Source organism: Suillus paluster (assembly GCF_016628075.1).
Source record: "Suillus paluster strain FC165 chromosome Unknown EDB91scaffold_13, whole genome shotgun sequence".
Classification (NCBI taxonomy): domain Eukaryota; kingdom Fungi; phylum Basidiomycota; class Agaricomycetes; order Boletales; family Suillaceae; genus Suillus; species Suillus paluster.
In genome coordinates, this window is record NW_024537573.1 from 326,561 (window position 1) to 351,935 (window position 25,375).

Consider the following 25,375-nt stretch of genomic DNA (forward strand, 5'->3'; position numbering starts at 1 on the left):
CGCGGGCTAGAACGGACGGTGGTGGGATGCATCGAGTTTTATTATATCTGGCGTCTACCTGTAATAATGTATATACCACACAATACCAGCAGATCTGGCACAATCTAGAGTGACGCAACGAGCATTGCAGCCAAGCAATACCAGCAGATCTGGCACAATATAGGGTGACATGCAAATATTGCATCTAAACAATCTGCGACAATCACGCACAATCACACACATTTGCACATGTGCTATTAGTCTCATTTTTCTCTCGAGATTGTGTCGCTTAGTTCAGACTATTTCACGCAACCTCAGCCATTCTGGGAACAGTCGACTTCTACTGGGCATCAACATCCAATCGTTAGAACGTTCCTTCTCTACTGGTCAACGTAGCCTCATCAAGACAATTTTACAAACATATCGACAAGTACGTGAAAGACGAAATAAGTAATCATGTATAGTGAACTCTCGCTGATCGACGCCATGGGAGTCCCTGCCAATCTCTTGTAGCCGTCAACACCCCACCGCTGACAATGCACACCTCTGCGTTCGCCAGATACTCGTTTGCGCCGGTGACTGTCTAGATTGCTTTTGTTGCTGTATTCCATGGAATACCATTGAATTCGAGATAGAATGGGCCATACAGCACGCGCTCCTCCTTCTTGTCTCCCTGGAACCAGACTGGAGCACTAGGTTCAGGTGTTTGTGCGAACGTGGATGCAGAACGTGTAGGTGTCATCTCTGAGTGGGTAACTGGAGAAGTCGGGTCAGGGAACGCATCTTGCGGCGCAAATGCAATGGGTGCGCGTGTGAGGTGCTCAGAATCTCCGACGGGGTAGCTCGTATCCGTATCTCTCTCAAGTAGCTGGTTTCTGAGGGGAGCAGCTTCACCTGTGTCGTTTTCTGACTTGGTTGGAGGCTCGCTGGTTGCGTTCACCGGGCGTGTCATATCTTGCTCGACTTCACCCCCGATACCGAGGAGTGCATGAAGGAAGGGGAAGAGAGCGCAAAGGAACATAAACATGACTGCTTGGTCCCATTTGCGCTTGGGCAGGTTCTCGAGACATATGGTTCCGAACCAAAGGAGGGCATTGCGGCGGTTATAGCGCCGTCTCGAGGAATGATACTGGATTCTGTATCTGCTTTGTTTCCGGAGGCCTAACATTTTGAGAGGCAGGCGCGTGTCGAGCGTTAAGTACTTGACGTTCAATTATAACTTATGTCCAACTCATGTCAATTGCTCTCATTCAGAATTCCAATACATCCACCTGGATTCCATGCCGCGAGAGCACGTTGAATGGAACGTTCATCACCGTTAATTGATTTTTCGATCACGTGCAGTGGATTGTACTTATCCAGTGTTTCGGTCCTGGACCGAGATGAACGAGTGCTTTGAAAGTAAAGCTAAGCAGGAAGGTCCAGCCTACGGCGAATACCGAACGCACTCGGACGACTGTATTTGCACCGCAATTGATTGGATCTACTTGCTGCTGCCACGTTGATGTGTTCCAGTGCTCTATCATGCAGTCTGATGACCCGCTGGCCAGTCTCTGCCATCTGAAGAAAAGTCAAGGGATAATATCCAACCGGTCACGGTGTAGGTATACCTTAGATGAGATTCAGAGGTTCCCCGGTTTCTCCATCACATGCAACGAGTTCTCCTTTGCTATCACTGCTTGCTATCAACCGCCCATTCTGATACCGCCAATACATGCACCCAATTCTGATGCCCCTCTATCTTCTTCAACACTACACCTGTCGTCAGATCCCACAGTCGAAGCAGCTTGTCGTCCGAGCATGTAACCATTCGTCGTTTATTAGTGAAAACTGCGATTGCGTACACCCGTGCTTCATGATCTTCAAACACTCGACCGGGTATGGCGCTTGGAATGAACTGCGCCATTTTCTGGACATCGACGCACTGTCGAAGCGGACTTGGTTGGGAGATTGTAAGTGAAGTGTCTAGCTCAAAGTTGCAGAGGTACGCGTTTTTATCCTGTTTCATAGTATTAACTTCTCACTAGACCCCTAAGACACGAGGCTTTTATCATAAGCATCTTGCTTGACGATCTAAGTATGTGGTTTTCGATTAGTCTACGAGCCTGATCGCATGACGCACAATCACTGTACTTAGGTATTGAAGAACACTGTCGAATATGGGATGAATGAACCCAGCCCTTCGGCCCCAAGATTTAGGCGCGGGCGGGCACTATCTTTCATGACCGTTACGCCACCCAAGACTCTTCTAAGACTATAAGCGCCAAATTGCGTACCGATCTGAGCTGTACAATTCAGGAATATGAGGATAGGCGCAATTACGGCGCTCGCAGTCCTCAGCAGAGGCAGGAGTCCTCTCCAAAGATCAAAACAGCGACCACAATTCACCGTCGGGAACCACAGTGAATCTGTCGTACGTTCAACACTTGCGCTCCGCTCACTGATAAGTCCGCATATCAACGATCCTCCTAGTGACTAGCAACGCGAACGATGACGCCGCCCAGTATGGCGCGATGCCGTTGTGCTGGTAGTTATGCGAACTCAATTTTGAAGACCAATAATATATTCCTGGTGTTTAGCTATAATAAAAGTCCATGCCAATCATGTGCAGTAAATCGTGCCGATATGAATCCCCTGGTACGGACCCATATGGTCCAAGATATCGCCCTCGAGAATGTTGGGTACACTCATGATTGTGCAATGAGCATCCGTGGCATCATCGTCACCTATAGCGAGAGATGGATGAGCGATCATGTTTGAAAAAAAAAATGAGAATCACCTGGGCACTCAACCGCGTTTCCAAAAGAGATGATGTGAACCTCTCCCCCAACATGTGAGAAGCCCATTTCGCGCCCCGGGATGATCGGGACAATGTCCTTCTTATTGTTAACACGCCGGAAGTCCGAGATCTACCCCGGGAATTCACCATATGGCCAGATGCGGGGAAGTCACAGCGGGGAGGAAAATCGAGCTTACCAGGGAATCGAAGAGAGCTGCCCATGCTGGATTTCCGACCCGGGGTGTACCATATGTCACACCTAAAAAATATGGCTGTGAATATCCCGCGCCCTTGCGGTTAAAGGTATGGACACACCTTTGATAGCGATGTTAGAGGGAAGGTTCAAAGCCATGAACACGCAGTCAAGCTCCGCAAGGGCGCCTCCAAGGGAGTGTCCTACCTGTCCTCGAAAATGTCAAAAGTCACTTTAGTAGGGTGCGGAGGAAACGATCAATGCTGACCAGCGTGACACTGCGGGCGTTATATTGGGATATCAGGCTCTTCACCTCATTCAAGATGATGCTCGCAGTGAGCGCGTGCTCGTCGGCAAATCCGCTGTGAACCTCGACGCTGCTATCGACACCAGGGAAAAGTGTGACGCTCAGGGGTTTCTTCGGTACATTGGCATCAGTGAGATCAGACAGGCTAATGAGCTCAATAATTATATCTAGTCGTATGCTGTGAAGAATGCAACCTACAGTTTGAATGGGTCTGTACCTTGATGAGCAACTACCACGGAGTTTTCTGTTGGCCAGTACCCAACATAGTCTGCGAAATGTCTGTAAGGATGCGAGATTATTTAATTGGAACGTACAATATTGAATCCTGTTGGCATCACCTCCTGTGAGAGAAACATTGAAGCTAGGCACCGCCTCACAAGCTTCTGAGAGCTCAACTTCTCAGCCAAGGCAAACCAAATAAAGTGGAGTGGGATTGCGTACGACCACAATGCCAGCCAGTTACGATGGTAGGGGAACAGTAAGCAGCACGAGCAAATTCAGTATATGGTGCTAGATCAGCCAACTTGGTAGACGTCATCTGAGTAACAACTGAGACGTTGGCCCGACGCATTGTAGGAGGTGCGGGATGAGGGACTACCGCATCTCGCAAGATGTATGCGAGTATAAAGCTCAAAACAGAAAAAAGCAGGAGCATGATGTTCTGCAAGGTGCAATGGATGAAAATCTGGAATGTCGGGTCCCAGGGAAGTGCCCAGAGGAAATATGATCGTATTTATACCAAGTACTTTAGCTGGAATGTCGGGTCCAAGGGGAGTGGTTGGCAGCCCTGCCGTACGTGTTCAGAGAAAATAATCAAGTGCTTTGGGCTGCTGCTGTGCCATACAGCACAACTATTCCAAGTAACTGCTGCAAAACAGTAACATTAGAGCGTTGATAAACTAACCGAACAAAGATACTCGTTCTTTCGTGCTAAGGATTGAGACATCATTTTAGGAACGAGCTCGGAACGTTGCCCCTCCAAATACGGTTGATTCATTGGCTGGTCGCTTGACCAAACATGAACCCATCGTATGCTGTCTCCCTTCGGGGCTGGGTTGATACCGGTAGCAGGACTGAGGAATACAAAGGAACCTCCGAATCACGAAAAGGCGATCACAGTGAGGCACTGTTCTGCAGTGCTGAATTAGTACTAGTGCCAGTGCAAGACAAAAGATTCAGACTTACATAATGTTAAGAAGTTGACTCTTAGTAGTAAGGTCAACTTATCGACAAGTACGTGGAATCATATATGATGGTCACTGATCAAAGCCGGTGTTTCGGATGGGACCCACCAATCTCTTGTCGCCGTCAACACGCCACTGATAAGATGAACATAGTCCCCTGAACACCGCCGGATACTCCCGGGCCTTTGTGCTGGTGACTTTTTGTTGCTGTACTCCATGGAATACCGTTGAATTCGAGATAGAACTTGAATGGGACATACGGCACACGTTCCCCCTTATCGTTTCCCTCGAACCAGACTGGCGCACCAAGCCTGGGTGTCTGTGCAAACGCGCACGCAAACAGTGTAGGTGCCATTTCTGAGTGGGTAACTGGAGAGGTTGGGTCAGGGAATGCATCTTGCGGCGCCAATACAATGGGTGCGTGAATGAGATGCGTGATGTGCTCAGAATCTCCGACTGGGTAGCCCGCGTAGGTGTCTCTGGCAAGCAGCTGGTTTCCGAGGGGAGCTGCTCCGCCTGTACCGTTTCCTAACTTGTTTGGAGGCTCCGTGGTTGCGTTCATGGGGCGTGTCACATCTTGCTCGACTTCGCCTCCGATACCGAGAAGCGCATGAAGGAAGGGGAAGAGAGCGCAAAGTAACATGAACGCGACGACTTGGTCTCATTTGCGCTTGGGTAAGTTCCCGAGACATACGGTTCCGAGCCAAAGGAGGGCACTGCGGCGGTTATAGCGACGTCTCGAGGAATGTCACTGGGTATAGACTCTGTATCTGCTTTGTTTCTGGATCGCGGCGGGCGCGTGTCGAGCGTTAAATGTCAAAAATGTTAAGTGCTTAACGTTTAACTCATGTCCAACTCATGTCAACTGCGCCCATACAGAATTCCAATGTATTCAGTGTTGTGAAATGGAACCTTCATCATGCGACCGGCACATTAATTGATCCTGGCGCTTAGATCGTGTAATCCAAGCGCATCCCAATCGCGTGCAGTCAATTGTGCTGGTGTAACTCAGAATTCTAGAATTCCAATGATATCCAGTGTCACGGAGCATATGAGGGAGTGCGGAATTCGAAGTACAGTGAATTTCATATTTTCACCATACGCACGAGTGACCGGTGACCATTGGCGCGTGCGTGGAGAAGTAAAACATCCTTTACATCGTAAGCGTTATTCTGGAGTTACAACGCAATAAACTTGTCAAGTAGTTGAACTTCAACGAATCGACGACGTACTCATGTCGCTGTGATGCGAAGCGCTGCAAACCATTCTATTGTGCAGGATGGCACAGATTGCATTTGGCTTCAGACTTATGGGCAGGATATCGGGTGCAAATATTTACTTGTAGACCCTTCCGGAGAGGTTCGAGTCCTAAAATGCAATCATACCTCAAAACTCTTGTATAAGCGCCACATAGCGCACCGTTCTGAGCAATACAATTCAGAAATGTGTGGGCAGGAGCAATCACGGCGCTCGCAGTCCTCAGCGGCAATGGATCTGTCGTGCTCTAACACTTGCGCTCCTCTCGCTGATAAGGACGTGCGTCCTGAATGCCAACGATTCTGCTGGTGACGTCATTGACACCGCATAGTATGATGGGATGTCATTGCGCCGGCGGTTATGAGCTTGTTTTATAATCCATGATACAAGTCCATGTCAATCAATAATCATGTGCAATAAATCGTGCCGATGTAAATCCCTTGGTATGGACCTAAGTGATTCAAGATATCGCCCTCAAAAATGTCAGGCACAGTCGAGATTGTGCACCGAGCATCCGTGGCATCGTCATCACCTATACGGGTGAGAGATGAGCGATCATGTTCGAAAAGGAAAATCTTAGACTCACCTGGGCACTCAACCGCGTCTGCAGGAGAGATGATGTGAACTTCTCCCTGCACATGTGAGAAGCCCATGAAGCGCCCCGGGACGATCGGGACAATGTCTTTCTCATTGTTAATGCGTTGGAAGTCCGAGATCTGACTCGGGAATTCAGTAGTTCACCACGTGGCCCAATGCGGGGAAGGTACAGCGAGGAGGGAAATCGGACTCACCAAGGAATCAAAGAGAGAGGCCCATGCTGGGTTTCCAACACGGGGTGTACCATATGTCACACCTATAAATTCCGGCTGTGAATATCCCGCGCCCTTGCATTTAAAGGTATGGACACACCTTTGATAGCGATGTTAGAGGGAAGGTTCAATGCCATGAACACGCAATCAAGCTCCGCAAGGGCGCCTCCAAGGGAGTGTCCTACCTGTTCTCAAAAACATCAAAGCCACCTTAGAGTGCTGACAGAATGTTCAATGCTGACCAGCGTGACAGAGTCGGCGTTATTTTGAGAGATCAGGCTCTTCACCTCATTCAAGATGATGCTCGCAGTGAGCGCGTGCTCGTCGGCAAATCCGCTGTGAACTTCGACGCTGCTACCGACGCCAGGGAAAAGCGTGGGGTTCAGGCGTTCCATGAATACATCGGCATCAGTGAGATCAGACACCCTAAGCAGGTCAATAAGCTTTCTAAAGTCGTGTGCCGTGAAGAATGTACGCCTACAGTTGAGTTGGATCTGTACCTTGATGAGCAACTACCACGGAGTTTTCTGCTGGCCAGTACCCAACGTAGTCTGCGAAAATGCAGCGAAATGTCTGGAAAGATGCGCGGTCTTTCGATTGGAACGTACAATATTGGATACTGTTTCCATCACCTCCTGTGAGAGAAACCTCAAAGCCAGGCACCGCCTCGCAAGCTTCTGAGAGCCCAACTATTCAGCCGAAGCAAACCAAACAAAGTGGAGTGGGAAGGCATACGACCACACTGCCATCCAGTTACGATAGTAGGGGAACAATAAGCAGCACGAGCAAACTCAGTATATGGTGCCAGATCAGCCAGCTGGGTAGACGTCATCTGAGTAAGAACCGAAACGTCGGCCCGACGCATCGCAGGAGGTGCGGGATGAGGAACTGCTGCAACTTGCAAGATGCATGCGAGCATAAAGCTCGAAGCGGAAGCAAGGAAGAGCATGATGTACTGCAGGGGAGACAAGAAGTGGTTAGTAGCCCTACAGTACATGTTTCAGAGGAAATATGATCGTATTTATACCAAGTAGTACTATGGGCCACCGCTGTGTCATTGGGATGGTCACCGTCATTGTTACCGTAAAATGGACACGAGCAGGGTCGTACCATGCTGCACAACTATTCCTAGTAGCTGCTGCAACAAAACAGCGAAATTAGACCGTCGACGAACTGATCGAACAAAGATACTCGTTTCCTCGTATTAAGGACTAAGACCCCCTTCTAGCCCGAGAATCTGGGAACAAGCTCGGAATAACAAATACGGCTGGTCATTTGACCAGACATTCCATGTGCTATCTCGGTTTCCGGCAGAAGGACCGAGGAATACAAAACGAAGGAACTTCCGAATTACGAAGAGACATCAACATATGTTGTCTTCCTGGAGTGTACCACAAAAGAAAAAACTTACATAATGCCAAGAAGTTGAGTCTTAGTAAGGTGGGAGTACTTGAACTGGAACTGCGACGGTCCGACGACGTGCAAGGTCACAGCACCCGTACATTAACCGTGTTCTCCTGTTGAGTTAAAGATTTCACTGACTTCAGTTTTTCAGGTATCCCTCTCAAGTTCTTGTCAATCGTTTCGCTTTGTTTCCGGTCGTCGCGGCGGTCGCGCAAACAGACCTCCGACCCGATCTGACAACTCATGTTCAGCGCCATTCCCACCCAACAAAACACATATCAACAGGTGGAGGGTATTCCCCTTTGAAGGTCATCTCCCCCACCTTTCTTCCTCACACCCATCACCGTGACAAAGCTTTTGCTCCTCCTCCCGAGTGTCCCCCCGTGATTGATGTATCATACCCAGCAGACCACCTCGGAGACCCGGAATACACTCCATTCGGATGCTTCAAATTCACAGCTATATCAGTCGAAGGAGGTCTTGAATCCGGAATCACTCCCCTCAATCAACAGCATGTCTCTTCCTGGCCTCCCCCCGTCCAGACATTCACCAGACCCCAGAGCTGCTATGAACCCAGCATTCGCTCCCCCTTCCTCAGTATCATATGGTCATTCCCACACCTACACATCCGAGTTAGATTCATCTAGTCGTTCTCAATATGGAACGAACTCTGGCATGCTTAACTATGCAACACGAGATCCTCGGCTAGCTTCTGACCCCGACTCTTATTATCGCTCTACCATGGCGTCACGCCCTCCAGTCGGTGTGGTAGACTTTGTATCCCAACTCAATTCTGCTTTAATCCATGACCCTCCCGGTCCATCAAACGCAGAATCTCGACTCTCGCGATCGCCTGAGCAGCCAGACGAAGAAGTGGATGATACTGCCGAGAATCGCAGATCTCGCCGTGAAAAACCGCGAATTGAGCTTGCCGCAGATCAACCACTTACCACACAGGGTAAGCCACGTGCTCGAGTTTACGTTGCTTGCCTTCAGTGGTTCGTCCATTCTTTCTATCCTCACTGACTTGACTGTTGATCTATCACAACTGCAGTCGAACACGTAAAATACGTTGTGACGGTGCGAAACCGCAATGTCACAATTGTAGTCGTCGTTCCAAGAATGGAGATGATTGTTCATACGATGCAGTGCCGAAACGTCGGGGTCCCGACAAGACACCTGGTGCCCGACAGCGAATGGCTCGGGATGCTCGTGTTGGAAGTGAGGGCGACGTTGCTGCGTCCCGTCGACGGCGGAGGAACCGGCGGGACGTGTCCGCGACCAATACCATTTCGGACCAAACTGCTAATACCGATTTAGAGAGCGATCAACCCCAAGCAGAATCCCTCATCTCCTTTCCGAACATCCCCCCACCAGTCATCGACCCGCAGCTGACAGCCATGTCTCCTTTTTCGACAGAAGCTTCAGTGGGATCGCACTCGTTTCAGCCCTTACCCCTGAATATGCTCACTGATGCGGTCACATTGGTCGCTCCTTCGGATAATGAGGTTCTATATCGTACTATGACGAGCACTGAGGTACCGACTTAATTACTTGTTGGACGAAGTCCGCTCATATTACCTGTGAATCAAGGAAACAAACAATGATTTCGGTTTTTCAACTCAGTTGGATTTTCAGGTATTTGAGTCATATGGCCACAGTCCACCTCGGGCATTCATCACTTCACTGGACCATGAAACCAGTGAGACTTCAGACGAATCATTAAATATTATACGGGAACCATCTCTTGATTTCACCCGTAAAACATGGTGGGATTCACTTCTTGCCATGTACACTTCCTCATCATCATACCTTCCTTCCCTTACTCTGACACAACGTCATCGCGCTACAGACTTAGTTACTGCAGACGTTCGATTTTTACTCCGTGGCTCTAATTATTGGTTCAACTTTATTAATGTCCCTCAGTTTCTTGGGAGGTACTTTGATCCCGTAAGGAGGGAGCGGACGCAACCTGCGCTACTTCCGGCTGCTCTTGCTATTGCTGCATTTCTTCAGAGTTCTGAAGCGGGCAATGGGAAGGAAGGGAGAGACAGAGCTGTCAGGTTAAGAGATGTCGCGCAAGGTTATCTTGAGGCGAGCCTTAATGCTCGGTGGATAGATGATTCACTCGCTCAAGCCGCCTGGGTCAGTCTGCACATCTACAATGTTGTATACATGCTCATGCCTTCTAGCTTCTGGCGTTTTTCGAAATCTGTCCACATCCTCAGCACAGCCCAGAGCGGGCGTTGTCAGCAATGTTCATGCTTGACATGATCATACGCAGCCTGGGACTGACCTTTCTTGATATTGACAGTCCACACTCTGCCAAGTTCTCTCCTCTATCTGTGCCCACGATTACACCCCATACGTGGGTTTCCCCTCGGCAGGTCGTATACCCAGCCGACAATTTACTCGCCACTCTTAATGACACTCAGTCACGACATTCTTTACAAGGTTGCTCCTGCTCTTCTATGACGCTCGGGCAGCGTTGGTCACGCGCCTACGAGTACACGCCACTTTGGGTTACTACCCCTGCGTGGGATGATAATTGGTCAGAGACTGAGGTCCGGAAAGAGGGGTGCCGCCGGTTATGCTGGAGCGCGCTTTCCTTAATCGCCGGCCATACATCATACGTCACTTCTAGGAAACTGAGTCCTGCGGAACTTTTCCTCGGGGAGCCTGCGAATGTGAGTCTCGTCGACCCGCGTCAGTCAAGTACTCACATCCTGTGTAGTATGCGCTGCTTTTTCCTGGAGAGGCACTAGGATTATCAAGCATGACATCCGATCATTCGGGCAAAGACACCATGTGGGCATTAATTCACCGAACGATGCTTCTCTGGCACAGCTGCCTGCAGATGAGACGCACCTCAAGTCTAAACGAAGCAGAGATGGCTCGTTTTGAACTGAATGCCTGGCTAGAAGCAGACGCGCTGGAAAAAGCGCTTGATGCGCATACCTGTGGCTTGGAGAGGACTTTTTTGTTTCAAGGTCGGGAGTTTTTATTCAAGTAAGCCGCAATTTAGACGCTTTGGTTTTTTGTGCAATGACTGATTGTTGCAGCGTTCGCATGACGGTGTCTCACGAATTCAAACGGTTTGTCCCTCTTGCTACTGTGTGAGTCTTAATATGCGTCCGAGTGTTGTTTTTGATCATTGATTTGTCGCGTTTTGTACAGGAATGCCAATGGACTCTTCCACCGGACAAAAGCCGAAGAATGGCGTAAGTTGCTTGTTCGTAGCATTATTTCTTCGCTGACAACCTGCGAATAGTATCCCACCAGGCTAATGTTGCTCAGCGTGTGGTGCTTGGAATGAGCGCAGTGACCGGCAATGCTACTCACTCCCTCATGCACAGGCCATTCTTCGTTTTCTGGTTCTTGAGTCAGATCGGCAGGTAAGCTTGTAAGTTGACTTCTATGTATAGCTTGTTGATGAGGCTCTTGTTCAGGGCACTTACTCTGTGGGATTGCGACAATACACTGACCCTTGCTCTTGATGTTTGTACGGCCTTCTTCAAACCCATAGATTACCTAAACGCCCTATGGCCATCCAAAGGTATGATTTGACTGCACAAGTTGATCGTCCTCAATGTTCCTTTTCAGAATCACGACGTATGGCCTGTTAAGCTTCGCGAACAGCTCACGCGTGCATGCAAGAGTATAGGACGCCCATCTCCCTCGCCACCTCCTGCCGAGTTCGGCATGGTACAGTACTAACTATAAATCTTTTTATCTTCTGATAATTCTTCAAACTCAGTATTGCATGTTGCTTTAAGTCTGCCATGCTATATAGTAAATTTATTTATGTTTTTTTTGTTTGCAAATTGAAAGCACTGTAACGTCGATGGTAGACAAGTCTTCCTGAACATATGAGACCCAAAATGGCAAGTAATTGTTTGGTGGATGACTTAAGTACTTAAGACCTTGAAGCTCTTCACAACATTCACATCTTTCTTTTCCAAACTCTCAAGGACGATGGAAGAACCGCAACCCTCGCCATCAGATACATCTGACCCCGTCATGGGCCTGTCACTGTCCCGCAGTGCGGCCGCCTCCAGCTCCTCCCTAAAACGCGGACCTCCTTCGTCATGCGAAGGTCTCGAGGACGAGACGAGCAAGAAGCGGTTCAAAGAGGACTTTGGAAACGAGTCAGATAATGAGAAGTCTGTCGCTAAACCGAACTATGAGGCCCTCGCAGATGATCTTGCTCAAGAACTCCAATGTGGTTGCTGCGCTGAGTTAGTATACCGGCCGGTGGTCGTGTCCCCTTGCCAGCACTTCTTTTGCGGCAGGTATGATTCTTTCAGAACGCGGTCCTATGCCAATGCTGATTTCTGACAAGCTGTTGCGTTCTGTGGATTCGTGTGAGTTTTCTGGTCTACAGTTATTGTGGCACAGTATGCGTCATGGTGTCTTAAGCCGATACATCCGGTATTCGTGCTGGGGGCACGCGTTCATCATTTCCCCATTTTATCGTCGTCCTCGCGGAGCTACTGATCTAATGAGCGCCAACTCCAGAACGGAGGTACGAACTGTCCTGCATGCCGAGGGGTATCTACTATTGTTACACCATCACGCCCACTGCAATCGATCGTCGATATCCTTTTACGTGCTGATCCGTCACGAGAACGCGCTGAACGAGAACGTGCTCAGGCGGATGAAGTTTACAAGGCCGGCTGTTCTATGAGGGTGCGTAGTTAAGAAATCAGACCATTTCCGATACATTTATGAAAGCATGTGTTTCGTAGATCCCAACGCCACGAGAAGCATCGCCGGAACCCAACCTGAATCAAAATGCGGATTATGTTCGCCCTTGTCCTCATTGCGTGCCTGATAATGCCTTCGGTTGGAGGTGCCCTCAACCCGTCGTTGATTTTGGTGTCGATCCCGAGCGTGCTTGGCACCTGGACGATGGTAGATTGCAACATCACTTTCAGTACTAAAGAGTTATCTCACCTGCTTGTACTCTAGGTAATCCTCCCGGTCATGCGTTTTGCGGAAACTGGTATGTGCATGATAACGCCACCCTGTTGACCATCTCTTACCTGGCTGTTAGCGAGAATCTTCTCGCTTTGCGCGCTCCCTCCACGACAAAATGTGATTTATGCCAGGTCTCGTTTTGCGGCGTTGGTGTACCAGGGCGCTGCTTAGCAGCACCTCTGCTATCTCAGCATCCTCACAACATGTCCGATCTCAGTGATCTCATCCAATCATCTGAAGTCTATGGGTGCTTCGATAACAATACCGTTGAGGTCGAAATTATGCTTGATTACCTGACTGCCCAAGAACTCTCACCTCGGCATATTTATCGCGAGGTTAGTGATGTGCCCTTTGATCGCAACCTAAACATGTTGACACGGTGTAGGTTGCATCACACATTCAGTCTCAGCCTAACGGTTTCCGGCCCCTGATAGAACTCGACTTGTTCGTGGACATCCACAGCGTCACCGCTGGAATTGATGAGGATCCGAGTGCACCGAGGAACAGGATATGCAGACAGTGTGCTACGGAAGTCATGCTCTGGGGTATCAAGGACTGGTGGATACGAGAAAGGCAGAAGGGTTTTCTTGAGGAAGCTGTGACTCGCCGGCCTGACTGCAAAGAAGGCACCTCCTGCAGCAGACAGAAAGATCTCGGTAAGTGGACTGTTATTAGGAGAAAAATGTTCAAAGTTTACTCGAAACTGGTTACAGCGCATGCAAGGGAGTGTAAGTTCCAAGTTGTCCCCTATTCCCCTTGCTTGCGCTAATGTTTTTGACTCGCAGATAATCACATCATTGCTCCCCGTTCTTCGGGAGATTCGGTCCTTTCTGCCGATGCATCAATGACCGGTGTTCAAGGCAGCCCGGCTATATTTGCTGCTATACCTGGAGACGCCGATGCCAGTCACTCTAGCCAACCAGAACCGGAGATGGCGGGAAGTGAGGGCAATGCAGCAGTGACAGATCTCCCGTCAAACTCCTTTCTGACTGATGGACCCTGATGATGTTCTTTCCCCCTTGCATCTTAGCGATTATAACGAGCTTAATGCTGTGACGGAGTTCAGGTTGTACGTGGAACACCTTCAATGACTGGCTCAGATGTCATTGTCATTGCCGCGGCGACTTCGTGTCTCCCTTTCTCTTCCATTATAATAGTCATTTTTATCTTCCCCTCATAGCCGCTTGGAATGTGGTTTCCAATAGGTTTGAGACTAATCCGGTACATCGCGTGGTACATTAATGACAGATAGGACAACATTGTAAATGTATGCAAAATGAACTGATATGTACGATGAAATCTAGGAACAAGCAAGGATAGTGAAAAGCAAATGAAAGCAAAGTACAACCAATCAGATCTCAGAGGGCGCCCAAACCATCGTACATCGCAATGTCAGCGTCCCAATGCCGTCGTGTACCACGGCCAAATGACCGACCGGAGTGTACTGACTGCCTGTCCAGCGTAGAAGCTTTGCGTCGTTGGCGCTCTTTCAACTCCTCCGCCAGTCTCTCCACCTTGGCCTTGGCCTCAGCTTTGGCCTCCGCCTTCTTTCGCTTCTTTTCCTCCGATTTACGCGCCTTCTCTGCTTTGCCGTCTTCCTTGCGAGCTGTCTTTGATGTCACAACGCTCGCAGTCGGAGACGCTGACCACGCGCTTTCAAGGAAGCTCGGAGCCTTGTCACTTTTAGAGCCCGAGGGGATAAAACGGTTCATAGAGGATTTTGTGGTGTAAGGGCTGGTCAAATATGGATAGGCGGTTCCCGGGGAAAAGTTACTGCTCATGGGTGAGCCAATGTCAAAGGTCGAAGAAGGCGCAGGTGATATGGATGGGAAATTGTGGGTAGCTGGGGGTTGAACGTTGAGTCGCAGGTGTTCTACATTGAACACGCGACCCTTCGGTCGCAGATCAGGAGTTCGTGGGGCGAATGGCTTCCGTGGCGATGATGCTGCATAGTCAGGCGAAAAGTTTATGCTTCCCGAACCCTGTGAATAGTGGCGACCGGTGATCTCCTGGTCTTCTCCTAATCGCTCCTCAATGATAGTAAGCTGTTGGTTCGCAACAGCTGGATGGTCAATGGGAGTCTTGAGGGTGGCAGGGCTGGTGGGAGGTGATGTTGAGTATGAGTGCGAGCGCGAGATACTGCCAGTTGAGCTGAAAGACGTTGTTGATGACGACAAGGAGGGCGTGTCGCTGTCACTGACACTTATGTGCCCGATGCTAGCACGTGACCGCGTCCTCGTCCGGCGAGGAAGGTGGAAAGCAGGGTAGGAGGAGTTGGACGGAGTGTAAGGGAAGGATTGATCGTCTGAGGAGATATCGAATTCGGATTCCGAATGAGTGGTTGAGCTTATCTGGAAATGCGATCCGAAGGAAGGAGAAAGTGGTTCTTCGTGCTCTAGAAGAAGGTATGCAGTCATAGGAACCTGTCCTGCAGTATGAATACAATTGCTGGGATCGATGAAGTCATCGAAATTATCCAGTGGAACACCAACGCGCTCTTGCTCTTCGGCGTAGCTCCGCGAATGCGCTACCGAAGGTGCTAGTAGGTCGGCTACGGCGCATATCTCAAAGTCCGTCTGCGCCGAAATGGTGCTGGGTGTCCTGCGATGGTGTACCATGGATCGTTTTCGTCGTGGCGTCAACGTACTTTCAGACGGGGTGTTCTTATGTGAAGGATTTGTCACTTCAGAAACTGTCGCAGTTGCGGAGGCAGCCGAAGTTTGACATGATACTCCATCATGAGTGGGAAAAGCTACATGATACACAAATCACGGGATTAGAATCCGCAGTTTTACTCACGGACTTGCACGTAGAGCAGCACTTACTGGAGTTAGCCGTATAGCCCCTTGTTGTCGACCCTGTATTGCTCTGCTGGTCAAGAGAGCTAGGGAACTTTGCGTCTGAAACGCCGCCGCCACCACCACCACCACCACCACGGGTGTGACTTGAAGTTGGGGCAGTGCCACTCGAACCACGAACAGGGTTATCGCTATCACTGGGGTCTGGATTACGACCACCGCCTCCGCTTTTACTGTCAGCGCGGGAACGACCAGTCCTCTTCTGGCTATAGGACTGGGAGTTCAAACCATGTCAGTTCATGATGAGAGAGTCTATCGCTTTGGAGATAATCACCATAACTGTCTTGAGTGCCCTGAATGGAAAATGTTTCAAAATGATGCCGTCAAGAAGTCAAGGAAAAACAAACCTAATCTGAAGACTTCGACAGCTACATAGTGTGGCCACTTCGTACACACCGACAGAAGTTGAATTCGAAAGAGCCCGGTGCATTGCGTGTTTTACAAGGGATTCGAGGTGGTGAATCTGATAAGTACTCGAGAGGATCAGCAATTGGCTCAACACCGCAGGTGCATGCTGAAGCGGGGTGATAAGCGCTAATGAGTAAAAATATTGCAACAGCGCGAGTGTGATAGGATAAGGCTCGGATAGATTGAAGGCGCGCGGCGTGAGACGTGGGTCTGGTCGTGCTTCCGAAGAACCTGGTGCGCCGGGGAGGTCCGGAAGCCCGACGTCCATGGAAGATGTTGGCAGGATCTCTATCGCCTGTCGTGCCCGCGCCAAGAACTTGTTCCTTTGGTCCCTGAACCAAGGCCAACGCTCTTCGAGAGTCTTCCTTGAACATTTGATCTTGCGCCCATCGTCACAGATGATTTCAAATTCGGTAAGAATACTCTCTTCTAGGGCTGATAATCCAAACTCCTGCATTGGTATATCAATCTGCAGAGGTGGAGGTTGATAGATTCCGAACGACTCCAGATCTATCACAGCAACGTGATCCCAACTGAGAAGCCGTCGGTTGTAGTCTTCGATGAGATTGCCATTCCGGTTTCCGAAGACTACAAATTTATTCGCCTCAGCCCACAAACAGGCACGAAACCAGGACCCAGTAGCCACGGCGCTCCCGGGGTCAATACGAGACCAAGTCATGGTCAACATGTCTAACGCCCAGATAGAATAAGATTGGTATGTATGCGCCAGGTACGTGCCAGCGATGATGAAGTGTGTGCCCAGGATAGCTCCTGAAGGAAACCGGAGACCTGGAGGGAATGCTGTGCCAGTCATGTCTGCGGAACGATCGGTGATAGTGAAATCTGTGTCGGGTAGAGGGGAAAAGACCTCAAATTCTCGCTTGACATCTGTGAACTTTGTGACGGATATGTCATTAGGCCTGAACGAGCAGTCACGACAGCTGACAGCTTACGTTATAGTTGCTGTATAGATAGATGTCATTCGGAAAGTCGTCAGTTGGGGGTGCTGAGTACGGCATGTGGATAAATGAATCGGATGAAGTGAAGGCCTGGGCTGAAGGGGGGGACTTGTCAGGACGAAATCGTGCCCCAGGGGGACCTAACATGGTGGTAGTATCCGTCGAGTGGACTTCTTCCTGCGGTAATCGGACACGTTGGTTTGAAGAGACGGCTACGCTACGATAGGTACCACAATGATGGGGAAAGTTTCGGCGCTGGACCCAAGCTTTACCCAATAGATCGTACACATAGATGTCATCCAACCAAATATTCGATAGATCTTGGCCTCCGATGATGAAAAGACGATCAGCTGAAACAGATGATAGATGAGCGTATCGAGGTTTGGGAACCAAAGTCTCTGCGCTAGACTCGGCAGAGGCGCAGTTGGTTGCAGCTGCAGGAAGCCAGTGCATTATTGACAAGTCGAAGAAACGAACGTCGTTGAGTACACAAAGGTCTTCTGGATTATTGGAGTTTGGGGTGCTGCCCATACCACCGAAAACAATCAGTTGATTGTTCCCTTATGGTAAATGACATTTTCATGAGAGTGAGGTGACGATTAGTGTGGTGGGTAAGCTCACAGGTCTCTGTGCAGTGAAAATATCTTGCTTCAGGGATATCATCCTCCTGAGATGGCGTGATTCTCTGCCAGACGAATGTGTCCAAGTCGAACACGTATAGATCGGAGACCATGCGGCGCTCTGTGACCAGACGCCCACCCTATCATACGATGGATTGGATGAGAAAGGACGGTAGAGATCAACGAGCAACGTACGAAAAGATACATCTTAGACCCTACGACTGTGGTAGAAGCGCCCTTTGAAAATTGTGAATGAGTGGAACGTAGACAGTAGTAATGCCTACATACCACAAGTTTCGGAGGGACATCACCGGTCGTCTTCCGACAGAATGTTGTCAGGTCAGATATGGAGTGCATTTTGAAGATTGAATGCGCTCGCTGAACGACGAGAGCGGGCTGTAGCGACGGGGGCGTTGAGGAGGAAGAGAAGAGCGAAAGTTTGGAGATGAAGACTGGATGAAGGGCCCTCCAAGAAATCATTTCACTGCATGTACGTATAGCTACAATCTGAGATCTTCTCGGAATATGCCGGCACGTTGAATCAGGCACGTGGTTCTGCAGCAACCTAGTCCTATTTTCAGCTCCTCTCACTTTCTTCTTAGAAACTTTCCAATTGCAAGGTTTATACGTTGACCAGCGCTGATCAGATACTTTACGTTGAACGAACCTAGAATATCTGATTAGTAGAAACGACTTAGATTATCCCAATTCAAGGCCGCAGCCGTTCAATCAGAATGTAGCGACCTTGTTTGAAACGCGGACGTTGGCCGCCTGGCGCTCTGCACAGCTGCGCATCATATCTTCATCATTCGCCAGCGCACACGGAGTCACACAGTCGCTACTCGGAATTCAATCATAAAACCACTGATCGACCCTCGTCGTGACCTCGACGCAGACTTGTTTCAGAACCTCTGTACCGGTACAACACTTCAAGCCTTCAGTGCCTGTCCTGTTCCTGTGTCGATTTCAAATCTAATGATGTTGAATCCTAGAGGAGCGACGTCACGGTCCAACTACCAGTGCTTGAGTTGACAGCTCTTTATCGACCTGGTACTCCAGGGTACTCCTGGATGTTAAAGTCTGTTATCATGGGGTACGTTACCAAGTGTTGGTACAGATTGGTTCTAGGTAGTGGGGAGTCCCTCGGCAAAAGATTGGCGCCGACCGACTCAAATCAGTACCTCGTTACCGCTTTAGTCAACTACTCGCTCGAAGGACTTGATCCATTCTCAATTCATTCTCGTCTTTCGATTGGACCAGTGGCTTACAAAAAGATCGAGGGTCAGGGATGTCGGTGACTACTTACTTGGCAACCAGTCCTCCCGCTTACGGTCCGATGAAGTTATCGGAATCCTATCTTGCGCATGTTGAGGGGATCAACCTTCACATTTCCGTTTTCGCGGGCCGACTAAGCCAGTACAGCCCGCGAACTGAATAATTTGCGCCGACTCCCATAAAGGACGAGGCACTCGAGAGTGGCCATATAGTTTGGTAACTGTTCCTGCTTTTAGGGAGAAAGGTTGAAACAAGCGGGGCAGCAAATTCCTTCTCCTACTCGAAGCTTCCCATTGGCTGCAAGCTTAACTTTACGATCATTGAAGAGAAAGATTCGACCCCTGTGGGACTCCTGTCATTGTCAACGTCCAGTTTGCCGGCAGTCGACGGTTCTATCTAGCCCTTGACATGGATAAGCATGGATACTAAGCCAAGCGAGTATCGCCACCTTCTTCGTCAATCAGTTGCCGTGTCCGAGGTCAGCCTATCTGTGTTCTGATCATAATTAATCTACAAACTCACAGCCTGATTTGAACAAGCGCCAAGTTAGCGAGGGCTCGCTTCATTGAAGTATCCTCAAATAACTTGTGAGTTGAGATAATAACTCCAAATGGAGAGCAGCAAAGCGTCTACGCAGGCCTACGCTGGGCCAGTCTCTACTAGTACTTACGCGCCTAACTTTATAGTTGGGCAGGTTGCACGTAAGCAGAAGGGAAGCTCGTCTGATAGAATCGTTCAAACACCAACAACGTACGTCATACGATGATTTGAGCCAACCGATGCCATTACTGAAGGTCTGCAGACTTTTGAGAAGTGGCAGTATCTGAGAGACGACCTAGTTAGTCACATTGAACTTTCTTCAGCCATAAGCGTGCGCTCTCATTGGTGGAGAGGTACTTAGGCGACGTTAAGCGCTCGGCTACATACAGGCTTCTGTTTTGACCGGTTCGACTTTTTTAGATGAGGGAGAACAAGACATGTGCTAGATTGACAAAGTGCGAATTATCTGCTCATTCTGAGAAACAATTGATGCTTTCCTCCACATTTTGCCCACCTCGGTGGGAGTTGTGAACCCGAGTAAGATCGTGAATGATTGTGAGAATAGTCCTGGATAAGACTTCCTGCTCATCGATAAGATGGAGATGCCGTACTTGATCATGTCACTGTCGAATGTTAAAGTTTACTCGTTGAAATCACTTCTCGCGCCTGTTGTCTTTCGCCAGCGTATAGCTTCTCACACGACGAGGAATAGGCTATGATCCGCGGCACTGTAAAGATGCGAAAGGAATTGTACATGAAGCGACACCCGTGTACCTGCTTGGAGAGCCTTGGCGATAAGAGAGGTATGAAGCTTGATAGAATAAACACGTCGTGTGGGCGAAATCAGACTCATTCTGGGATGGGGAAGGTCGCTTGTTACCAATAGTCGATCGAGTCGCCTCGATTCAGTTTTAACCATCAATGGGACAGTACCAGATATACACTCAGAGAAGGAACAACAAATAAGAATGAGCAGCCGTTATTTGAATCCCCGGTATCGCATTGATCAAATCGATCTTGCTGAATAGGCAACTTTGCAAATAATTATGGTCTTCATGAGTCTTCATGCTCTTGACTCGTACCATTACTTTCATAACACCCCGCACATTCATCCCGAGGGTATCATCATCTTCTTTTTGCGTCCCTTCATTGATCAACAGTAGCTTCTCTCGATCATTCATGTCATCCGAGTCAGTCTCCGTTTCAGAATCCGCAGATCGCCTCCAAGTTCAAGGACACATCCAATATGATACCCCAGATCATCTCACCCCTTCAAATGTCCACTCATCTCCTCTAGAGCAATTTCATATCTGGTTCAATGAAGCCCGAAAAGCCAACGTCCGCGAACCAGATGCCATGTCTCTCTCCACAGCGACAGCATCGGGTATACCTTCTTCGCGCATGGTACTCTTCAAGCAGCTAGACAAGCGGGGCTTTGTTTTCTATACTAATTATACTTCTCGCAAATCTCGAGAATTAGAAGAGAACCCTCGAGCTGCCCTGCTTTTCTTCTGGCGCGAGATGTCCAGGCAGGTGAGGGTGCTTGGCAGGGTCGAGAAGTTGTCGAAAGAGGAGAGTGAAGACTATTTTAAAACTCGCCCCGTCGGCACCCGGTTGGGTGCGTGGGCGAGCCATCAGAGCAGCGTGATCGGGGAGGATGACCTGGCCCTCCGATTGGCGGAGGTTCAGGAGCGCTTTGGAACGCAGTCGTCTGACAAAGAAGGCGACGTCCCATTGCCTGACTTCTGGGGTGGATGGAGGGTGATCCCCAGGTAACGTCCATCCCTTGTATTGGCTGCATCAATCTTACCCGTTGAAATCACACAGCGAAGTTGAATTTTGGCTTGGAAAGCCATCGCGGCTTCATGACCGCGTCCGTTATCTTCGTGTAGAAGGCCCAGACGATCAACCGCAGTGGACCATAGATAGATTATCCCCTTGAAATTTCAGCATGGGGATAATGTCCGATACCACCAGCATAATAGGCAGCAAATATGAATCCATCCAATTTATCGGCGAGCTGCGCACTGCTGCGCTTCCAAGTGGGATCCGAAATTACTTACATTTTTAACAGACACGTATGTACTTATTGACAATTTTGAAGTAAGCGTTTACACCTGAGACGCAGCCGAATAACAGTCCGCGACAGATGCTGCTCAAATTGAGGGACATATTCGAAGTCAATACATTCATAAATATGTCTCGGGATATGCATCGCATCTACCCATAGAACTTTTCTGACCGTGTCTCAGATGTTATAAACTCCCACAATCTCAGCGCCGACTGCAACTGTACAAGCGCGCACTAGACAAGTATCTCTACTTCTCCCGAAGAATTCCAAAGCGATCTTCCCCTTCTCGAGATGCTTGGTTGGATTAGGCTGCATGCGGCAACCACGGAAGATTAGATGCTAAAGCTCGCGAGGAGCACAAGGTGGGATGACAGGCGGCGACTGTTGACGACTTCGATGTTCATCTAGCTTGCCGGCCATTCCAGGCTATGCCTGTAATGGGACTGTTGCGACGCTATCCTGAAGTCTGCAGGTTCCAGGATCTATCACGAGTTCATATCAACATGGCAAAAACCGATAACCGATAATCTTCCAACGACTGTCGTAATCAGATACACGGAACTAAATCCAAGATGCGGTCATACCAAATCGAAGGTAGCAGAGATCAGGTTCCTGGCTCAAGAACATTGTGGCGCGGGACATCCAGGAGGATCTCTCGGTAAGCTCGACGCTGGTGTTCTATTACCAGAATTTGGCGAGGTTGCACAACCACCGACTCGACTCGAAGCGGCTCCTAACCCACGATGAGATCCAGCAGTCTACCGTTTGCAATTCGGATCGAACCAACTTCGGGTTAGGCATAATGATGAAATGCAAGCCGCACATTAATTGACAATCAATCACAAAGTTTTACTGCAATGAAACACAGACTTAGAACTTGGTAGACGCTCTGCTTAGGGATACGGGATGCTTGGCCCTTCGATGGCCAAATCGGTTCAACGCGCGGAACCTTTTCGACATGAACGGCGTTTGCGAGAAGCGTGTTAGGATATGACCCATCGCCCTGCGACATGATGCGTTAGTTTGGTCCATACGACTGGAATTAGAGCCGCGCACAATCATAGTGGTCGGGGAACCCGGATCAAACGGGATGATGCTTTCCAAATACTTCACCTGTTCGGCGGACGAGGATATATCAAGGGCCTCGACGTTCTCGAACAGCTGTTCGACTTTGCGCCCCCAACGAGGAGAAAAATGTACGGTGTCTTCTGCATAAGGTATGCGACGGCCACTGCATTTCCCATCATTGATGTATTCTTATGATCGGTGTGATGGAACTTACCAGCGGTAATGTGGCGGGCACCGACTTCCTTGGCTACCTTTTCTAGAGCATGTGACATCTTCCTTTGATCTTCGCTGCGTTCCCAACCCCCGGTAAACGTCTCCCACCCCTTCTCTCCCGTTCCGCAGCGCCTTTGCTCCTCTTCGTCTGTACGGAACTTTCCGCCGGCGAGAACATTTCAGGGGGCGAGCGCCATACCTATTGAGTTGTATGGTAATTAACCAAGTCTTCTCAGCCAATGCGACAGCGGCGGTACCTTCGGTGCGTGCCATCGGAATTATGTCGCGCTCAAATGAGCAATACGTTCTATATCCCTTGATAGATCACTAAGGGGGTCTTCCCGTGGTCGCGAGCATATTGATTTGCCTTGGACACAATCCAGGCAGGTGTATCGAAGATACCCTAATAAAGTTGGTTTCATAAACTGATGTGACAGGGGTGTTAATATGGGTTATCAGGTAGAGAACTTTGCCCTGCTGAACAATGATGTGCAACCCATTCATGACCTCCTCAACACTGGTGTCGAAGTCCCACCAGAAATATAAGATGTCGATGTAAGACGTCCTAAGTTTGTTCAGGTTCACCTCTACACTGATGCGCATCGACTTGACGTTGTTTCCGGTGTAGGAATCTTCTGCGCCTCAGAGGTGCTTCGTTTGAAATTCATAGTGTACTGTCCAAATTATAACCATTAGCTCGAAGAGAATTCCCGTGAAGCGTCATGAACAATATACATTTGTAGCAATAACCAGCTGGTCATGAATACCGCGCTTTTCCGCCCACTCGCCGATGATTTCCTGAGCTTTCGTCTTGGCTATTGCAATCCACTTAGGCTGGCTCGCAACCTAGTAACATAGTACTCACTAATTGTTCGCAGTATCGATTAAATTCCCGCCCGCATCATAATATGCGTCTAGCAGCTTCATTGAAGACTCCTTGTCCATTGCGCCCATTCCAGTATTGCTGTTATTTGTCCCCAATGGATACAACTCCCAATGCGAGTGGAGAAACGTGCACGCCCGCCGTGAGGTACAGGGTGCGATAAACACCAAGCTTTGTGGGCAGTTTGGGAGCAGGTGAATAGATACTCATGATGGTAAACTCACAAATTGGATGTAGTAGTGCTCATGCACCTACGACGTTCTTATAAACGATGACCAACGCGTTACGCGACAATCAAGAAAATTTCCATTTATAGGTAACCGACCATTGACAACCGACCGACCACTATTAATGAAATGGTACTGTGAACAACTGTACTTCAAAGGGAAACCTCAAACCAAGTACAGTAGCAGAAGAAGAAGCGAAAATGGTGAGAAATGGTCCGTAGTGTAAGCCTGATGATTCTTCGAATTTTAAGATCATCTGGTGATAACACTCCCTGCTTGATCTGTAGTAAGCTTGTGTTCAAATCTGGATACATGTGTTGCAAAACAACTTGCCTGTCTTTACATGCCACAGAAGCTCGTGGCTACCTGGGTGGCGGTAGCAGCGACCTTGCCCGAGGCGATACCAGTGTTGTCCGTCAAGGTGTTAAATGCCTCCTCTGATAGATTGAATGTGTACGCTGCATCAACAGCGGTGACATAAATGCTCTCATATGTCCCAGTGGAAGTGGTGTACTCCAATTGCCAGCAGGTACCGCACAGGGTGGAATTCCAAGTGGCGCCAGGAATGCCCCCAATGTCAGGGAAGGACGGAAGGGAACCGAAAGTGGTGTAGCCCTTCGTCAAGAGGCCATTGACACCGTTAGAGCAGGCGACTTGGGAAAGAGAGGTGGCTGAATTGTCATAGAAGGTGTCGTAGGTCACATTGTACTGCGTCGCAAAAGCGGGCAGAGCAAAGGCAGAGAGAAGAGCGACAGCGGAGGAAAGCTTCATTGTGCAGATAGTTGTTTGAAGACGGAGTTGTTTGGAGACTGACTTGTTTGAAAACTGGATTGTTGATGACCTGACCTTTGGAATATGACCAGGCTTTATAGGCCATGCCCATCTGAAAACGGAGCGCACCGTAACCAGAATTCGGACTTGGTTTGCGCACCTGGACGAAACACGGCTAGACTGACAAGGACGGAAGACAGTAATTGAATCAAGTGCCCGATGACAGTTGTCAATTCTGGTGGCCTGAAAACCTGTGGGACGTGGCAGGACAGCGGGACATGAAAACCGCTAACACTCAAATACGGTGACCTAGGTGTTGGAGACGAACGGTGTCATGAACTGAATTCGCGTTAGGGGCTTTACATAACTTCATGATTGGCTGCCGAGATGTCTTCGACCACCGACAGTGCTCTGTCGCTTGCCTTGGCAGTATGTTGCTATGCACTTTCACGAATAGGGCGCGAAATATGGAGAGAATGGCCACATGACCCTGCGCTGAGAGCGAAACTAACACCATCTAGGACAAGTTCTGTCATAAGCAGGACGACACAGGTTAGTGCATAAATGTAGCTTACGCACGGCGGTCTTTC

General features: G+C 49.2%; 11 protein-coding genes across 11 annotated transcripts; 3 read left to right on the forward strand and 8 right to left on the reverse strand.

Annotated features, from left to right (window-relative positions):
* Positions 1-276: 276 nt before the first annotated feature.
* EDB91DRAFT_1119516 (uncharacterized protein) lies at positions 277-1,463 on the reverse strand. The gene is made up of 2 exons (XM_041318150.1): positions 1,234-1,463; positions 277-1,177 (listed from the first exon to the last, which is right to left on the reverse strand). The coding sequence occupies exon 2, from the start codon at positions 1,145-1,147 to the stop codon at positions 563-565; it is 585 nt and encodes a 194-aa protein (XP_041179624.1). The 5' UTR covers positions 1,148-1,177; positions 1,234-1,463; the 3' UTR covers positions 277-562.
* Positions 1,464-2,519: 1,056 nt separating this feature from the next.
* Positions 2,520-4,101, reverse strand: EDB91DRAFT_132134 (Alpha/Beta hydrolase protein). Its single transcript, XM_041325196.1, has 8 exons — positions 3,700-4,101; positions 3,573-3,641; positions 3,457-3,526; positions 3,220-3,403; positions 3,074-3,158; positions 2,956-3,017; positions 2,759-2,888; positions 2,520-2,705 (listed from the first exon to the last, which is right to left on the reverse strand). Exons 1-8 carry the CDS (start codon positions 3,911-3,913, stop codon positions 2,581-2,583), a joined length of 939 nt encoding a protein of 312 aa, XP_041179625.1. The 5' UTR covers positions 3,914-4,101; the 3' UTR covers positions 2,520-2,580.
* A 224-nt stretch (positions 4,102-4,325) lies between these two features.
* On the reverse strand, positions 4,326-5,196 carry EDB91DRAFT_132190 (uncharacterized protein). Its single transcript, XM_041325197.1, has 2 exons — positions 4,444-5,196; positions 4,326-4,389 (listed from the first exon to the last, which is right to left on the reverse strand). Exon 1 carries the CDS (start codon positions 5,083-5,085, stop codon positions 4,567-4,569), a length of 519 nt encoding a protein of 172 aa, XP_041179626.1. The 5' UTR covers positions 5,086-5,196; the 3' UTR covers positions 4,326-4,389; positions 4,444-4,566.
* Positions 5,197-6,079: 883 nt separating this feature from the next.
* On the reverse strand, positions 6,080-7,508 carry EDB91DRAFT_1119529 (Alpha/Beta hydrolase protein; the record flags this gene model as incomplete). The annotated part of the gene is made up of 8 exons (XM_041318151.1): positions 6,080-6,231; positions 6,286-6,415; positions 6,491-6,552; positions 6,609-6,693; positions 6,751-6,934; positions 6,990-7,059; positions 7,117-7,185; positions 7,244-7,508. The coding sequence occupies 8 exons, from the start codon at positions 7,503-7,505 to the stop codon at positions 6,107-6,109; spliced, it is 987 nt and encodes a 328-aa protein (XP_041179627.1). The 3' UTR covers positions 6,080-6,106.
* A 1,145-nt stretch (positions 7,509-8,653) lies between these two features.
* EDB91DRAFT_1049694 (uncharacterized protein) lies at positions 8,654-11,479 on the forward strand (the record flags this gene model as incomplete). The annotated part of the gene is made up of 9 exons (XM_041313483.1): positions 8,654-8,910; positions 8,967-9,390; positions 9,506-10,057; positions 10,105-10,599; positions 10,647-10,921; positions 10,975-11,028; positions 11,090-11,133; positions 11,184-11,307; positions 11,362-11,479. 9 exons carry the CDS (start codon positions 8,654-8,656, stop codon positions 11,477-11,479), a joined length of 2,343 nt encoding a protein of 780 aa, XP_041179628.1.
* A 486-nt stretch (positions 11,480-11,965) lies between these two features.
* EDB91DRAFT_1268661 (uncharacterized protein) lies at positions 11,966-13,930 on the forward strand (the record flags this gene model as incomplete). The annotated part of the gene is made up of 7 exons (XM_041324535.1): positions 11,966-12,204; positions 12,255-12,276; positions 12,431-12,601; positions 12,661-12,826; positions 12,884-12,917; positions 12,969-13,227; positions 13,278-13,930. Coding segments are annotated over 7 exons (1,275 nt in total), but the record flags the coding sequence as incomplete, so codon positions are not given.
* On the reverse strand, positions 13,931-18,238 carry EDB91DRAFT_132107 (uncharacterized protein). Its single transcript, XM_041325195.1, has 8 exons — positions 18,026-18,238; positions 17,933-17,974; positions 17,739-17,877; positions 17,112-17,677; positions 16,098-17,053; positions 16,025-16,043; positions 15,718-15,964; positions 13,931-15,644 (listed from the first exon to the last, which is right to left on the reverse strand). Exons 1-8 carry the CDS (start codon positions 18,215-18,217, stop codon positions 14,251-14,253), a joined length of 3,555 nt encoding a protein of 1,184 aa, XP_041179630.1. The 5' UTR covers positions 18,218-18,238; the 3' UTR covers positions 13,931-14,250.
* Positions 18,239-20,578: 2,340 nt separating this feature from the next.
* On the forward strand, positions 20,579-21,768 carry EDB91DRAFT_1199501 (pyridoxamine 5'-phosphate oxidase). Its single transcript, XM_041320638.1, has 2 exons — positions 20,579-21,324; positions 21,380-21,768. Exons 1-2 carry the CDS (start codon positions 20,618-20,620, stop codon positions 21,492-21,494), a joined length of 822 nt encoding a protein of 273 aa, XP_041179631.1. The 5' UTR covers positions 20,579-20,617; the 3' UTR covers positions 21,495-21,768.
* Positions 21,769-23,158: 1,390 nt separating this feature from the next.
* Positions 23,159-23,712, reverse strand: EDB91DRAFT_1119574 (uncharacterized protein). The gene has a single exon (XM_041318152.1). It carries the CDS (start codon positions 23,505-23,507, stop codon positions 23,232-23,234), a length of 276 nt encoding a protein of 91 aa, XP_041179632.1. The 5' UTR covers positions 23,508-23,712; the 3' UTR covers positions 23,159-23,231.
* EDB91DRAFT_132640 (uncharacterized protein) lies at positions 23,587-24,165 on the reverse strand. Its single transcript, XM_041325225.1, has 3 exons — positions 24,012-24,165; positions 23,770-23,958; positions 23,587-23,719 (listed from the first exon to the last, which is right to left on the reverse strand). The coding sequence occupies exons 1-3, from the start codon at positions 24,032-24,034 to the stop codon at positions 23,662-23,664; spliced, it is 270 nt and encodes an 89-aa protein (XP_041179633.1). The 5' UTR covers positions 24,035-24,165; the 3' UTR covers positions 23,587-23,661.
* Positions 24,166-24,978, reverse strand: EDB91DRAFT_132448 (Cerato-platanin). Its single transcript, XM_041325198.1, has 2 exons — positions 24,344-24,978; positions 24,166-24,286 (listed from the first exon to the last, which is right to left on the reverse strand). Exon 1 carries the CDS (start codon positions 24,783-24,785, stop codon positions 24,354-24,356), a length of 432 nt encoding a protein of 143 aa, XP_041179634.1. The 5' UTR covers positions 24,786-24,978; the 3' UTR covers positions 24,166-24,286; positions 24,344-24,353.
* Between the last annotated feature and the right edge of the window lie 397 nt (positions 24,979-25,375).

Excerpts from the sequence above, each read along its gene's own strand:
- EDB91DRAFT_1119516 (XM_041318150.1), bottom strand. The coding sequence starts at position 1,147 with ATGTTAGGCCTCCGGAAACAAAGCAGATACAGAATCCAGTATCATTCC.
- EDB91DRAFT_132134 (XM_041325196.1), bottom strand. The coding sequence starts at position 3,913 with ATGCTCCTGCTTTTTTCTGTTTTGAGCTTTATACTCGCATACATCTTG. Across the intron at positions 3,642-3,699 it reads AACTGGCTGGCATTGTGGTC|AAGCTTGTGAGGCGGTGCCT; the intron begins GTACGCAATCCC and ends TTGAGCTCTCAG. Across the intron at positions 3,018-3,073 it reads CTCTAACATCGCTATCAAAG|GTGTGACATATGGTACACCC; the intron begins GTGTGTCCATAC and ends CATATTTTTTAG.
- EDB91DRAFT_132190 (XM_041325197.1), bottom strand. The coding sequence starts at position 5,085 with ATGTTACTTTGCGCTCTCTTCCCCTTCCTTCATGCGCTTCTCGGTATC.
- EDB91DRAFT_132107 (XM_041325195.1), bottom strand. The coding sequence starts at position 18,217 with ATGATTTCTTGGAGGGCCCTTCATCCAGTCTTCATCTCCAAACTTTCG. Across the intron at positions 17,878-17,932 it reads GGTCTAAGATGTATCTTTTC|GGTGGGCGTCTGGTCACAGA; the intron begins GTACGTTGCTCG and ends ATCGTATGATAG. Across the intron at positions 17,678-17,738 it reads TTTTCACTGCACAGAGACCT|GGAACAATCAACTGATTGTT; the intron begins GTGAGCTTACCC and ends ATTTACCATAAG.
- EDB91DRAFT_1199501 (XM_041320638.1), top strand. The coding sequence starts at position 20,618 with ATGCTCTTGACTCGTACCATTACTTTCATAACACCCCGCACATTCATC. Across the intron at positions 21,325-21,379 it reads GGATGGAGGGTGATCCCCAG|CGAAGTTGAATTTTGGCTTG; the intron begins GTAACGTCCATC and ends GAAATCACACAG.
- EDB91DRAFT_1119574 (XM_041318152.1), bottom strand. The coding sequence starts at position 23,507 with ATGCGCATCAGTGTAGAGGTGAACCTGAACAAACTTAGGACGTCTTAC.
- EDB91DRAFT_132640 (XM_041325225.1), bottom strand. The coding sequence starts at position 24,034 with ATGAGCACTACTACATCCAATTT. Across the intron at positions 23,959-24,011 it reads AGCACTACTACATCCAATTT|CTTGGTGTTTATCGCACCCT; the intron begins GTGAGTTTACCA and ends CTGCCCACAAAG. Across the intron at positions 23,720-23,769 it reads ATCGATACTGCGAACAATTA|CCAAGACGAAAGCTCAGGAA; the intron begins GTGAGTACTATG and ends GGATTGCAATAG.
- EDB91DRAFT_132448 (XM_041325198.1), bottom strand. The coding sequence starts at position 24,785 with ATGAAGCTTTCCTCCGCTGTCGCTCTTCTCTCTGCCTTTGCTCTGCCC.